This window comes from Musca vetustissima, unplaced genomic scaffold (assembly GCF_032173495.1).
Source record: "Musca vetustissima isolate MV318-11 ecotype Yass unplaced genomic scaffold, APGP_CSIRO_Mvet_v1 utg14942, whole genome shotgun sequence".
Classification (NCBI taxonomy): Eukaryota; Metazoa; Arthropoda; class Insecta; order Diptera; family Muscidae; genus Musca; species Musca vetustissima.
Window position 1 is genome coordinate 245,212 of NW_026882070.1, and position 16,074 is coordinate 261,285.

The 16,074-nt window shown below is 32.1% G+C and overlaps 1 protein-coding gene across 1 annotated transcript in view; it reads right to left on the reverse strand.

Annotated features, from left to right (window-relative positions):
* The window catches only part of LOC133328235 (protein sine oculis), a 57,270-nt gene that overhangs the window by 32,760 nt on the left and 8,436 nt on the right, over positions 1 to 16,074 (reverse strand). Inside the window, exon 5 of the mRNA XM_061536783.1 lies at positions 13,329 to 13,384. Within this exon, the coding sequence (XP_061392767.1) occupies positions 13,329 to 13,384 (56 nt within the window). The remainder of the gene's footprint in view (positions 1 to 13,328; positions 13,385 to 16,074) is intronic.

The window sequence follows — 16,074 nt, forward strand, 5'->3', positions numbered from 1 at the left end:
TTACCGCGTGACATCCTTTCACATTTTTCAATAACACCAAACAACAGCAACAACAACAACAAAATGTTGTTTTGCTTTTTTGAAAACACACAATACAATTTCAAAAGGGAATTTGTAGGGTTTCTCGAAACAGCAACAACAACAACAAGAGAAAAAAATCCAACATCCAAAGAAGAGGGGGGCACAAATGTTTATGGTTTTCTTTTCGGGCTGCAGCGCCCTTCCCCACACAGATTGTTGAGTGTTGCAAAATCAAGTTGAAGTTCATGGTGTGAGCTTAAGTGTTGTAAGCGGATTTAAAAGCAGAAAGAAGGTATGTGTCGTTTTTTATGTTCAGTGTTGTTGTTTTTGGGGCTTGGGACTTGTGTGTTGGTTTGTTGAAGGTTTGTATCGGGATTTTTTAAACCGGAAAAGATGTGACAAAAATTAAGACTATTTTTGAATAAATGAAATATTAGAAAATTATTGAATTTCGAGGAGGTTTGAAGTGTGGGATACTTAAGCCAACGTTTTGGTATATCCCCCCTATAACAGTACCTCCCAAATTTCGGGATTTTTTTTCTATCTCTCCATTAAGAAATGATCTCCAATTTCGAATTCTCCAAAAAAATCTAATTAGACCCTTGAGTCGAATTTCCCTATTATTTATTAATTTATTTCTGTGTGTTATCAGATTTCAAACAAATTGGTTCGATAGTGTCTGTGCTACCCCCTCCCTTAACCGAAAAAATACCCTCACATCATGATTGACCCAACAAATATAAATATTGGAATTTATGTTGCATGGCCAGTGCCGGTGACACTTGTTAGTGTTAAAAACATAACAACAACCACAACAACAACAAGAGCTAAACATGTTATCCCCAATAGCAACAACAAAAACAAAATCTTATCTCTTACAGCCATCTAAAAAACCGAGTTTAACATGGTTTTTGGGAAGATGCTGTGGATTAGGCCAGCCAGGTGTTTACCTAGAAAAACACCACAACACAACTACAACAACATAATGAGGAGGATGGATGCCCTTTTTTTCCTTTACAGATTCATAGAGAGTGATATGCATACTTTTGTTGTTGTTATTGTTGTTTTATTCGAAAACAAAAACCATAATAAAAATTAAAAACCTATAAAACATAGAATTCCATGGAAGTTGAGATGTATTAACGTGCGGACAACAAATAAAATTCCTAACAAATTTTATTGTCACAGAGATGATTTTCAATGGAGTGACTGGTGGTCAAAAAATAAAGGTGGGTGTTTTTGTTTATATTTTTTTTTTCAGATGTGAACAGATTTTGACATCATTTAGTAACCAATAAAACTGAAGGGGGCAATAAAAATAATAATCGAAATAAAATAATATCGAAAAAGTATTCAAATTCGAATGGGGATTTTATAGCGTGGAGTTTCGGGTATTTTGATAAGATTTATTTTTAACTATAATTTAATATTTAAAATAGCATTTTAATGGACCTGTTACGGTCCAACAGAACAGCAATAATTTTGTGATTATTTTATTTATCAGCTTCCATATGTAAATAGCATAACTAAAGATTACCAAAAAAGCTTTGATGATTAACCCTTTCAGTGTCACTTTTTTTTGTCGAAATAAAAGTGTAAAATTTTGCATTTAAGATCATATAAAGGCACAGAGTTTAGAAAAATACCTATGTTCATTTTAACCCTCGGTCAGGTTCGTCTGTCTTTTAGCAAAAAAAAAAAAAAAAACATCAATAGTAACGATACATAGGATAACGGAAAAATCGCAAAGAAAGAGAGTAATAAATGTCGAAAATATATTCGACAAAAACACTGAAAGTGTTAAGAAGCATAATGTGGTCCATAAAACTGAGAAACTTGTACGTCCTCAAGTCAACAGGGGTTTCGAATTCACCTGTTTTATTTTACGCGAGAGGGGCATTGAAAATATTCAGGGGCCAAATAAAGACTATACTTTTTTTGTCGTCTGAAAACAAATTCACCTTTGGGTCGTCAATAATTATGTTATATATAAAACACACGTTGGGCGCCATATAAATTATTTTTTTCTTTTCAATTTTGGAAGTTAAATTTTTTGGTATCACACAAAATTTGGAGTTTAATACATTTTTAACACTAGAAAGACGGGAATTTTGTATATACCTATATTGCCTAAAATCGGTCAAAATGACTTCATTCTGAAAAATTTTTTATTGTGTAAAAAAATTTTTTTAAACTATTTTTTTAATATTTGTTACATTATTTACAATCATACAAAACGTTGTTATTATTTGTTTTCGGTGGTAGGGCTCTCGGGTTTCCCCTTTTGAAAAATAAGAGCGCGGACAAAACGTTCGAAAAAAGTGGAAGACTTTACTCTAAGAGTGAAATCGACTGGAAATATAAAATTAATTTTTCCCGATTTGTGTGTTCGTATGTGTTTCTAGAGTAGCAAACGGGTTTCGATGTTGTTGTACCGATCTGGTCATATAAGAAATTTACTTTATACAGTAATAAAAGTAGTTTGATTATTTAATATTTCAAAAAGGTCAAAATGACCGCTTTTAGGCTATTTAGGTATAGCACATGTGAATACGGGGAATGAAAGAGGGGAGGAAGCAGCTACTATGATTAATAAACGTAGTTCTATGTGGTAGAAAAAGTCACCAAATTTTAAAAAGCTGAGTCATAATATACACAATTGTTTTTGTACTTGAAATTTAAAAACCGTCAAAATGACTGCTCTCGGCAATCTAGTGTTAATAAAATGGCGGCCAACTTGGACCCATGCAAGCTAGTTCCGCCTCGTACACCAAAAACTTTTGCTGGTGACACAATACTATAAACAATTCCCAGCGATGAACTACAAGTAATGACATTTAAAATTCTATAAAGAGTCGCTGCCTCAGTTAATCCTTGAGGACTCTATTCAGCTTGCCTACAGAGACTCCCTGCAGATGGTATATAAAGAATCCCTCCGGATCGTCTATAGAGACCTCGTTCAAATCGTCTAAAGATCACCTATAAAGAAGTTATTCAGGCTGCCTATTAAGACGTTCTTTAGGCTGGCTATGAAGATTCCTTAGAAACTATAAAGCCTTCATTCAGTTCGCCTATAAAGACTCCATTCAGCTCGTCTCGTCTCGCATATAAAGACTCCCTTCAGCTCCTCTATAAAGAGTCCCTACAGATCACCTATAAGACTGGCCTGCTATTTTTCTCAGTTTTTCATTTACACAAGACCTCGGGAGAAATGTCTATGTTCACGCCATGTGTGTTGAGTTCGGACGCCATGTGATCAACATTAAAAATTTGCTAGGTGACAAAATATATTTTATTAAAATGGTGACTCAATGGTCATAATATATTTTATAAAGACATCAGATTGTCTGTAAAGAATCCGACCTTTAAATATTATTGAAATAAAAAAAAATCCACGCATAACCAAATTTTTTATTTTTTCTCCAATTTTTGGCGCCCAATTGTGAAAAGAATTGTTTTTTTTTGATTTTGGCCACCAATTTCGATCCGCATGTTTATATACAATTTTGACAAAGTATTGAAAGAGATAATATTTTTTTCAATATTTTGGCGCCCAAATGTGAAAAGTTGATCATGGCCACCAATTGTACAAAAGGACAACGAAATTTTATTAAATTTTTCTCAAAAATGTCTCCTTAAATTCAAAAAATGTCAACTACTCTTAAAGATATAGCCGATTTATTGTGTTAGCATCAAGCGACGCCAGAAGTGCTTCTGAAACATTAAACGCATTTTTCTAAAAATCTGATTGAAATATTTTTAGTTGGAAGTTCGAATTATTTTCGAAATTGGCGACCAATTGTGAAGAGCCGCTTCTATAATTTTTACAGAATCAATGATCCCAGAATTTGCCATCGCTGTCAGATTTAAAATGCTTAGCATAGAATGGCGCCCAATTGTGAGAGATGTCTTTAGGCTTTAGGGCATCAAAAGTGGTTTGCAACTTTTAGTTTTAAAGATAGGAGATAGCGTACAATCTTTATTTGTAGCTATTGAATGTTTTTCGTGAGATTACATTTCTTCAGTAAAATCGAATGAGGATTTTTTTGTAAAACAATTCATCCTTTTAACTCGATACCGTGCGTTGCCTTTTCGTCCTTAATTTATTGAATCGAATTCCAATTACCACAAGATGCGATTTTTCCACCTCGCAATATTCTACAAAAATGCGGCTCATACAATTTTAGGATGGGTCCGGGAAATCGATATTTTAACTTTGTTATGGATTTTTCTTAATTTTACCCGGATCATGTTAAAAAAAAATTATGAAGAAATGTCGGTTTCGTCCGTATTATTTACAAAAACATATGCCAAAAAAACTAATTTCGAGGAAGAAATAACCGGATTTCCCATTTTTTGAACCGGATATTAGGATAAAAAATCGGTTTCAATACATTGCGCGCTAATTTCTTGAACGGGACTATAATCGGGGTTTCTTTGCCAAAAAACTAATTTAGAGGAAGAAATAACCGGTTTTCCAATTTTTTTAACCGGACATTCAGATAAAAACCGGTTTCAATACCGTACATGCATATCATTAGAAAGCAAAAATATTAACACGCAAAATTTTTTGAACCGGACTATAATTGGGTTTTTTATCTGTATATCCGGTTCAAAAATTTGGAAAAACCGGTTCCTTCTCCTTAAAATTTATGTTTTGGGCATCCAACATATTACCCTCAAATATATATTTCTGGTTTTAGAACAATTATTTTTTATTATTTTTATTTTTCTCAGTATCGTAATGTGTTCTGTAGGCATGGGAAAATTTCACATAACCCACTTTCGGCTAGGCTTTAATAAATGAACTCTTGTTTTTTTTTTTTGTAATTAATTTATGCTGGCCTCAGTTTGGTCTATCATATGCACAGCAATTTCATAGTTCCGCTGTGATACTATTTTTAGCAACGGTTTATTTTTTAGTAAACTGAAAGTGAATCATTCTCCTCCTCCTTCACATATTTTAATTGCAAAAGAACTGAGCTAGACATCTAGTCCCGACATCTCTAATAATAACTACAGTATGTAAAGCAGGCTTTTTGACGAAGTTAGTTATTTTCTTACAATTTATTCCATGTCGTCTCTATTTTCAAATATTTAGGTTTTCAAAAAATTGTCTTCGTTTGAAAAGTATTTTTGACCCACTGTATATGTTGCTAATTGTTATGTTATTGTGTTCACATGCAAATTTCCAATTAACCATTTGATTATAAACGACGACAATAAAGATGGTATCTATGTATGTTGCCTGGTAGTTTTTTATTGTAGTATGAAAGTTGAAGTTATTTAATCAAGAGGAAATTAAAAGCATTTTAGGAAAAATTGTTTTTGTTGTTGGAAGAGAGAATAATCTATTTTATTTTTTTAATTTAAACTTATTTAAATTTGTTAAACACTCAATCTCAAATTTAATATAAACATTTTGAGTGGCCCGCAGGTAGGAAAAAATCACTTCGGAAGGGTATCGTACCCCCTTGCAGCCAAAATCGTCGTTGAAGCGGATTTTTTACTTTATCACAATTCAAGAGTTCAATTTGGATATAGACTTAGCCAAAAAGTACCAATTATGGGCGTCTAATGAATCATTTTTCCATACAGTAAATATAAGTATTGAAAGATTCAAAAAAAGTATCTTAGCATATACATCCCCTTCCATTGCATCAGATTTTATCACTAATTTAAAATCTCTTCCAAAACTTTCTTTGCCTGTATGGAAATTATCTTCACACTAACAACTTGTTTTTCTTTTAGTTCTCTCTGTCCAGTTGCTGTGTCTCAGGCCTAAGCTCTATAAAAAAACTAAACTGAACTCCAGCTTCATGCTGTTTGTCTTGTTTGTATCCATGGCTTAGGATCACTGCGTCACTCTGTCTGGCAGTGCGGACTGGTGGCAATAACAACAGTTCTTAAATTCATTTCAATGATCATTGAGCATGGAGGAATATATTCGTATGTACATTTGTTTGTGTGTGTGTGTGTGAATCAATTTGGTTGTTTCTGCATAACTACATACATTTGTCGAAAAAGACCAGCAAAGTTGTCACATAACGAAAAATGTTATACACTGCGAAGAATACGTGGCGAAATAAATTGAATGCCTATGGAAGACATTTGGACTACGAAGTTCCTAATACGATAAAGATTTTTCTCAAAGGACCCATAATAATTTCATCCCCTAAAAATAAGACAAATAAAATTTATTCTGTCCGATGGGGTCCTACAGTAGTGCCGTTAATATACTTAGCCTATTATCATATAAAATGGCGCCCAACATTATTCAAATAATGCAATTTTCAAATGCTAGCCATCATGGAAAGCAAAATTCCTATTGGAGTGGTCAGGAATAATTTACCGCGGGGAGATACAATTGGAAATAAATAAAATATAGTTGAAATGGCGCCCAACGAAAATATAATTTAAATTTCATTCTGATATTTCCCTATAATTGGACTATTAAACATGTCAACTATGTACGAAAGAGCTATAGGAGAACCATCAGTTCGGGGTTACACATATGAAGGTTCCGCACGATTTAAGCTACTTTGAATTACCACCTCATGTTAGGAACTATTAGCTGCTTTTCATTTGAAATGTTGTATTCAAAAAAATATTTTCTCTCAGTGTGGAATTTTTTATTTTATTTTGAATATTTCAAAATATCTTCGTTTTTTATTTGCCAACCAATTTTTTTTTCATTACAAATTGTCCTGTGTGCGCTTAAATGTTTTCTGTGGATACAAAAAAATCGCACTACCTTTGGCTTTGGATTTGACTTCGCACAACACGTGGTTGCTTATCAGATGATGTTTTGAATTGAACCGATTGGAATTTTAAAAGCAATGATAGCAGGATGCAAATTTTAAGAGTGAGAAGAATGAAGACAACCTGTAACCATCTTAGCATCGATAAAAATGTAGAATATATTGGAATTTTAGTGGAGAGTAATTTGAAGGGAAAAATGACTTCGTGATCCGGAAGGGATTCCAGAAGGGAGAGAGGAAATTTCAAGGCAAGTTTATGTCATAATTTAAATATGTTTCATAAATTTAAAGAGGTCCTAGGAATTAACTGGGTTTGCAAAGATACAAGATAGAGACCAATTGGTCTAAAAAGAGACCATAGGTCTTGTTCTGTAAAGAAATCAGAGGTCTTGATAGAGGCCACTTGGTCTGTTAAGAGACCAGACGTCTTTATAGAAACTAATTGGTCTGTATAGAGACCAGAGGTCTTTATTAAGGCCAATTGGTCCGTATAGAGACCAGAGGTCTTTATAGAGGCCAATTGGCCTGTATAGAGACCAGAGGTCTTTATAGAGGCCAATTGGTCTGAATAGAGACCAGACGTCTTTATCTGTATAGAGCCCAGAGGTCTTTATAAATGGTCTTTATGGAGACCAGAGGTCTTTATAGAGGCCAATTGGCCTGTATAGAAACCAGAGGTCTTTATAGAGGCCAGAGGTATTATAGAGACTAGAGGTCTTTATAGAAACTAATTCATCTGTATAGAGGCCAGAGGTCTTTGTAAAAGGTCTTTATATAGAGACCAGAGGTCTTTATATAGAGACCAGAGGTCTTTATATAGAGACCAGAGGTCTTTATATAGAGACCAGAGGTCTTTATATAGAGACCAGATGTCATTATATAGAGACCAGAGGTCTTTATAGAGACCAGAGGTCTTTATATAGAGACCAGAGGTCTTTATAGAGACCAGAGGTCTTTATAGAGACCAGAGGTCTTTGTAGAGACCAGAGGTCTTTGTAGAGACCAGAGGTCTTTATAGAGACCAGAGGTCTTTATAGAGACCAGAGGTCTTTATAGAGACCAGAGGTCTTTATAGAGACCAGAGGTCTTTATAGAGACCAGAGGTCTTTATAGAGACCAGAGGTCTTTATAGGTCTTTATAGAGACCAGAGGTCTTTATAGAGACCAGAGGTCTTTATAGAGACCAGAGGTCTTTATAGAGACCAGAGGTCTTTATAGAGACCAGAGGTCTTTATAGAGACCAGAGGTCTTTATAGAGACCAGAGGTCTTTATAGAGACCAGAGGTCTTCTTTTATAGAGACCAGAGGTCTTTATAGAGACCAGAGGTCTTTATAGAGACCAGAGGTCTTTATAGAGACCAGAGGTCTTTATAGAGACCAGAGGTCTTTATAGAGACCAGAGGTCTTTATAGAGACCAGAGGTTTTTATATAGAGACCAGAGGTTTTTATATAGAGACCAGAGGTCTTTATATAGAGACCAGAGGTCTTTATATAGAGACCAGAGGTCTTTATATAGAGACCAGAGGTCTTTATATAGAGACCAGAGGTCTTTATAGAGACCAGAGGTCTTTATAGAGACCAGAGGTCTTTATAGAGACCAGAGGTCTTTATAGAGACCAGAGGTCTTTATAGAGACCAGAGGTCTTTATAGAGACCAGAGGTGTTTATAGAGACCAGAGGTCTTTTGTAGAGACCAGAGGTCTTTATAGAGACCAGAGGTCTTTATAGAGACTAGATCTTTATAAAGACTAGCTATCCCGTCTAAGAATAACGGCCCAGTCTTGTTTTACCCCTAATATTTCTCCCCGCCATCTCTTCAATCTTCAAATTCTCTTTATAACTAACCAAGACCACCCACATTGCTCAAAACAAAAACCATACCTCATTGCCTTATTAAAAAAATGCCCAATTTAGAGGAAAAAAAATATTAACTTCCCTTGGTATAAAACTGTCATCTCCACATGAAGATTTGCGAAAATAAATTTAATATGACACAAATAAGTTTTCTGCTTAATTTTCAACTGGCTCCGTTTCTCCTCTATTAAACTGGTCCTCTTGCTCTTGGCTATGAAGCATGTCCAAGAAGTTTGCATAACCGTGTTTTTTGTTTTTGCTTAGAAGGTAGTGGTAGGTAAGGTAACTTCAATGTCATGTGAACTTGGGAGATGAAGCAAGGCAAAACAAATATCGAACCCACAGCCAAAGCGGGCTAAATATGCTAAAAGCTACGAATAAGTAATATGACATAGTTGTCACTCTGTTTTTTTATTTTTTGTGAAAAGAGTTCTGTCCTTGGATATTGTCTTTGGTGTGGAACATTTTGAGATTATGACGTAGTTGCTGTCATTTGCTTCTCATTTGCTCTGATTTCGCTGTAAAGCGGAATAGAAGTTAGGGTTAAAGAATTATTGGAAATTGGTTTTTGGGTACTATTTTGGTGTTCTTTTTTAGTTTACACTCCCGTCTTGGACTCCCACATCTTTTGTCTTCTTCGAAGCGAACTTGAAGTCCCTCTTCGACTGTCTGCCTGCCTTCTTCGAACTCCAAACTCTATTGATTATGTTTGAATTTTTTGCTTCAATTTACGGTTCATTATACTTGGAATATAGCCAGTTTGTGAAAAAGAAAACAAAATATTGAGTTGGAAATTTGATATCTTATTTTGTTTTTGGTCCTTTTTTCATTTCTCTCCTCTCATTTTGTTGTTATTGTCTTTGTAAAAAATAAATATTCTTTGAAAAATGTTTTTGGGATGATGACAAGAGGAACACCGTAAATGTTTTTTTTCTGAATTTTTGTTTTTGATGGATTTGTTGTTTGAATATTGATTGATTTTTTTTTTCATATCAGAAAACCCTAAAATAAGAAAAAATTGTATCTACCTATCGGAATCTGCCTGCTCTATAATGTTTTCGGGAATATAAATCAGGAGAAATTCGTGGGCACTTTTCAGTGAGTCGTTCCATTGAACTAGATCTTGTTCGTGAATATAATGACCCCAGTATAATAAATTTGATATTCTTTTGTTTTTGTTCGATTGAAAATTTTCGAATTTTAATTGTATTTAGACATATCTGACAGATCTCGGAAGGAATTCATGTCTGTCAGATTTAGTCTCATTTTATTTTTAAAATTTTAGAGAGAATTCTTCAATTTGGCGTTTCCTCATATTTTAATTTGTTCAGACATATCAGAAATCAGAACTTCAAAATTCATATTTTCCTTTATTAACTCCTCGCTCCAATCGAAATGTAAATAAAATACGGACGAAGTTTAAAAATAATGAATCTCGATTCATTTTTCAAAATAGGCCAGCCGTACATGAAACAAATCGAGGAAAATATTCAACCCATAATACCCGAAACTAAAGGCTCAAAAGGTCTTTGTTGTCATGTGTCCTTAAAATTCTTCTGAAATTGTGAACGCAGTTATTTAATTCGGAAGAACAGAATACATTTTAAAAACTCCCAGAAACTCCTGAAGATCATGAGGTTTTCCGATGAAGAAAAAAATGAATCATAAAAGTGGACTGTTAGCAAGGAAACTTCGTGAAGAGCCAATGCATGAAACCTCCGAAGACCGAACGGAGTTTTCCAGCCACGAGTATTGAAAATAGGAACCGAACAAATTCCACTGAGAAGGTATTCCTTTCAAATATTCAGCAGCAAGTTTAAATCTCATTGAAAAGCTATGAAGCGGATCTTTTTAGCAAAAAAAGTTTTTGTCTGCTTTCGGACCGAGTTCTGATTTGAAACTTGCCATGAAATCTAGGAGAAGTTTCTTTCGACTTTCTGAAAGAATTCCACCCCAAAATTGGTTAATATTTGTTTTCTGTTTTGCACTTGAGTTCTGTTATCACCTTCCCGAAGTGCTTCGAACGGTGTGCTCCAAATTCATTTGTCATTCATCTCGTTTAATAGTTTATTGGTTCTTTGGAACTATATGAGATGGTGGAACTAAATAAACGAGAAGATCGACACAATCGAAAGGTAAAACGAACGAATGGAGTAAAATGAACTAGCCGGAACTATAGTTCCTTTTGCGAAACGACACTTTCTGACTGAAATTTCTCCGAACGTCTGCGAATATTTGTTTGTTGGGCAATCACATTCTATAAAACGAACATGGTCATTCATGTAGTTCAATCGTTCATTGGGCCATTGGTACTATATGAACAGGTGTGAAGAAGAGGTAAAATGAACGACTGGAGCAAAAGGAACGACATTTTCTGACTGCGTTATGTCAGAACGGTGGTGAATATTTGTTTCCTGGGTTTGTACTGAAGTTGGGCCAACACCTTCTACAAAAAGGAACTAGGTCATTTATGTAGTTCAATCGTTAATTCATTATTTGGAACTATATGAGTTGGTTCGAATAAATGAACGAGAAAATCGGAATGAAGAATAGGTAAAATGAACGACTGGAGCAAATAGCAAACTAGATGAATGAAAAATCTAGACTTAGTACTGATCTTTGAAATATTTCATTGCGGAACGACATTTTCTGGCAGAATTCAGTCCGCACGTTGACGAATATTTGTTTGCTGTGCCTATAGTTTCATAGTTGGGCAATCACGGTTCACGAAAATAACTAGTTCATTCATCTAGTTCAATCATTCATTAGAGCTAAATAAACGAGATGTAACTTGAACGACTGGAACAAATGGAACTAGTTAAACGAAATATCGGGATTTAGTGCCGATCGTTTCCATTGCGGAATTGTTTTTTTTTTGTTGAACTATTTATTCTATTTCTCTGCATATTAGAACTTGATCGAGAATTTCAAAATAATATGACCTGAGTGGTTTTTAAGAATAGTTTTTAAATGATTATTCAAAATGTAGACATACAATTTTTAAGATAATTTTTTATATTCTTTTAGAATTATAAAGGTGGATTTTTTTTAGGAATATTTATTTATCAAAGGACTATCAGAGCTATAAGCGCCAATATTTTTCAGATACATGTTTATAATTTTTTTTCAAAAAAAGTTTCGAATCCATTTACTTTTTACTTACTAGAGAAGTTCAATGCTAGTCTCCAGATTGTGAATTTCTTATACAGGGGGAAGGAAATGTATTTTTCTAGTTCTTTATTATTATTATTATTTTTCAAGATCAGACCTCCAGTGTCAACTGCTAATTCCATCTGATTTCAAATCCAAACCATATTGTAACTTATTGACTTCAACAACTATCGTATTGACTTCAAATGTCGGAAATGTGTTTTTACTTTGTCTCCTTTCCTAATGATTAACATATTTTTGAATTGTCTACTTCATTATTCTAATAACTCTTTAAATATTTATTTAGTACCAATTGTCCGTTGGTTGTCCAGCTGTGGACAAATGGCAATGGTTTTTCAATATCATCAATGCATACAATGATGGAAAATGATTTCCGCCTTTAGGTATCACTTCAGAAAAAGTGGGCAAATAAAAACAAGACGAAAAGTTAAAAATTGTTTTGTTTACATTTACATTTGGCTGATCAGGACATAAACAAAGAATGAACGACAAAACAGAATCCTTTTAACATATGTGGACATGCGTGATGGCCATTTTGACAAGGATTTGTTGAGCTGGGTGTGTGTGTGGGTAGACGGAAGATAGGAAAACAACAAATTCCACAAAATACTTAAGCGCCATTTGGTGTAGAAAATAGAAAAAAAAACTATTTGACAAATACATGTGGAGATCAAAATTAAAATAAATAGAATCTGAAGTGCTTAGAGAATCAATTTTCAAGACAAAGCAAAATAAAATAAAAAAGTAATAAAAAATAATAAAAATGATATTTAAGATATATTAAATTATATAGAATTTGAAGTAGTTGGAAAACTAATTTTTCAAAACTTAAAATTTTTTCAAATAATTTTTCCTATCCACCAAAAATTTTGAAAATGGTGTATCAAAAAAATATATTGTAAAACAAATATTTTATATATTTCCATTTAATATTTTTCTTGGCAAAATTTATACATATCTCTGCCTGTGAACATTTGATATATTCATTTGTTATGGTTTGTTGTTGCTGTCGTGTATTTCATTATTTGCTGTTGTTGTTTTTGTAGCAAAAATATAAAATAAGTCGCCACAATTTCTTTTTTGCAACGAAAATTGTTTTCCATGCAAATATATATTTTTGCAAAGATACGCCAACAGAAAATATTAAAATATAATATATTTTGAAAAAAAATATAAAACCTTGACATATTTTTTGTTGTTGTTTTTATACGTAAAATAGAAGCAATGAAGAATATATTTATATTTTGAGAAAAACAATATTCATCTTGTAATACTCATGAATTTTTCACCTTGTTTATTTTTATTTTTTTTTGACCATCACAATAGCTAAAGTAACACAGCTAATTTTTTTTACACAAAATTCTTAATGAAGATTAATTTTCAAGAATTTTTTTTTTCGGAAAAAAACATTTTTTGTGTAACCTTTAGATGACAGATTGATCATTTGTTTGCTATTTCAGATTTTTTTTTTACATTTTAGAATAATTTTTAAAAATTGAAAATAGTCTTATAGTACTTACTCTTTATGTTCGGCAGCTCGATCTCGTTGTCGTCGATTTTTAAACCAATTGGAAACCTGAAATAAAATTATAAATAAGGAAATTTGTTATATATATATATATATATTTCATATATAAAATAAATATTTAATTAAAAAAATAAAAATGAAAATAAAAAATACATTAAAATAATAGAAAAAGTATTATATATATTAAAATATATGTATTAGGTCGGGACAATTTGTATGGACCGAAAAATTGGTATGGAGCCTTATAAAAAGAGGGGGACTCGATAATCGAGATAGACCCATGGTTCCTTCACCAAAGTTGCTTAGAATTGTCCATTGAATAATCCTAGGGGCTGGATTTAATCGACAAAAAAGTATATATATACAGTCCACTCCGCTTTACTGTAAGTCGCTTAACTGAAAAATATCGGATAAGTGAAATTGATTTCCTGCACCATTACATTTTAGGTTAATCGCTCACAATTTACACCGCATAAGTGAAACTTGGAATAACTGAAAATATCGTATAACTGAAATAGCTTTGAAGTCAAATATTGCATTTTCCTTTCAAATCACTCCGCATTACTGAAAATCGTGAGAGTGAAGGATAATGAGAGAATATTCTGCATTGAGGAAGAAACACCTTCAAAGCCCACCCTAACAGATATTTTTCTGCAATTCATTATTTTTCCGATGTATGGAACGTGTGTGTCAAGTATATATAAATTTGACGTCGAAGAACGTTGAGTTCGTTCGGCCAATCTTTAAAACCATTTGAAAAAATCGAAAAAAAAAATCCGTTCCGCATAAAAAAATACTGTTCATAATAAAAATCCTTTAAGCAGTTAACCAAAATCCGCTTAAGTGAAAACATCGGATAACAGAAACAAACATCAATATTTTTTTCCGTTCCAGTAAAGCGGAGTCGACTATATATATATATATATATATATATATACAAATTTAAAACAAATATGAATTATTTAATATAAAATAAAAATACAATAATTCCTTCATTACTCAAAAAAGGTATATAAAAAGTTTTATAAAAAATTATTTTTCTTGTTAAAAATAACTCTCCTCCCCACTCGAAAAAAACCGCCAACTTCCACACCCCATTAGCCGTGATTAATGAGCCTTTTCAACATTAATTTCATAATTTGTTCGTTTTTTTTTAAATTTGTTCTTTACTTTTAGTTTTTCATGACGAATGTTGGTTTATCTTTCATATCGGAATTTCATCATTGCCGCAATAGCAACATTTGGATATTTTTGCCTTACAAAATTTCTTCTTTACTTTTTTAGTTTTTGTTGTATTTTTCCCTTGTCTTTGTAATAATATTTCTATTACACTTATTTGTCAAAAATGATGTCAAACGTAATGTCTTTTTTTTCTTTGCTGCATATATCTATTCTTCATATCATCATCTCGCCTGCCATTTGTAATGAAATGACATTTTCGCTTATAGTTGTTTTGACAGAATTTAATGAGTTTGAAAAAAAAACATCGTCAGCGAAACTAAAATAAAATATTTTAATACGAGTAATGAAATTTTAAAATACGTATTTTAAATTAGAAGAAAAAAACATTTCTGGGAATATTTTTAAAGGCAATTTAAAATAAATTCCATAAATGAATTAAACATATATTTTTAAGGTAAAGAAAATGTTTGGGAAAATTTTTGAAGACAATTTAAAATAAATTAAAAAAAATTTAATTTCAACTATATTTTTTAAGGACTATAAGAGGAACAAAATTAAATAAAATAATGACTATAATATGCCTGGGCTGGTCTAATTTCAATTGCTGTATAAAAGGTGGATTTAAAAAATATTTTCCTAAATTTTTTAATATATATTTTCAAATGTCATTATTATTATTTTTCATAGGTCTGGATTAAAAAATATTTAAGAAAAAATAATTTTTAAAAATTTTTAATGTTTAGAAGTCATCGAAAATATTAAAAAAACACTTGTCGTGGATTCCTTTAAATGTTTATCAATGGCTTCAGAAATGTGAAATATGTTACAATAGTTTAGAAAGGATTAGCATTGGTTTCGATATTTTCAAAAATACACTTTCAAGGACTTTCAAAGAATTACAAATAATGAAAGAGTCCTGATTTTTTAAAAATATTATCCAAGGACTAACATTGCCTGATATTAAAAAAAATAGAATCATGCTTACCCTGAATGTGAAAATATATTTTTCAAGGACTTTAAGAGTCCAAGAATTTTGCAAAATATTTTTTAAGAACTGTCTCAATTTTAAATTTGTCATAAATGTTTTTCAAGGACTATCAAAGTCATGGATTTTTTAAACAGATTTTTTCAAAGATCATCATAATCCTGGATTTCAAAAAAATATATTTTTCTTGAGTTTTTTATTTTTAAGGGTCTATCAAAGGCGTAATAGTATTCTCTTTTTGAAAATATTTTTTCTGTGTTTTTTCTAGAAAAAAATTAAGGGAATTTTTAAGCAATATAAAAGTCTTGGATTTTTAAACATATTTTTACAAAAATCATCATAGTCCTGATTTAAAAAATAAATATTTTTTTAGAGCTTTCAGAATCTTGGATAATTTTTTCTAATACGAAGAAAGGCGGAGATTTTTATACCCTTCACCACACTGTGGTACAGGGTATTATGTCTTTGTGCATATGTTTGTAACAGGTACAAGGAATCGGGATAGACTCATGGTTCCTTTTGAGAATATGCATAGTGTCACTACCTGAGTCGATTTATGCATGTCCGTCCG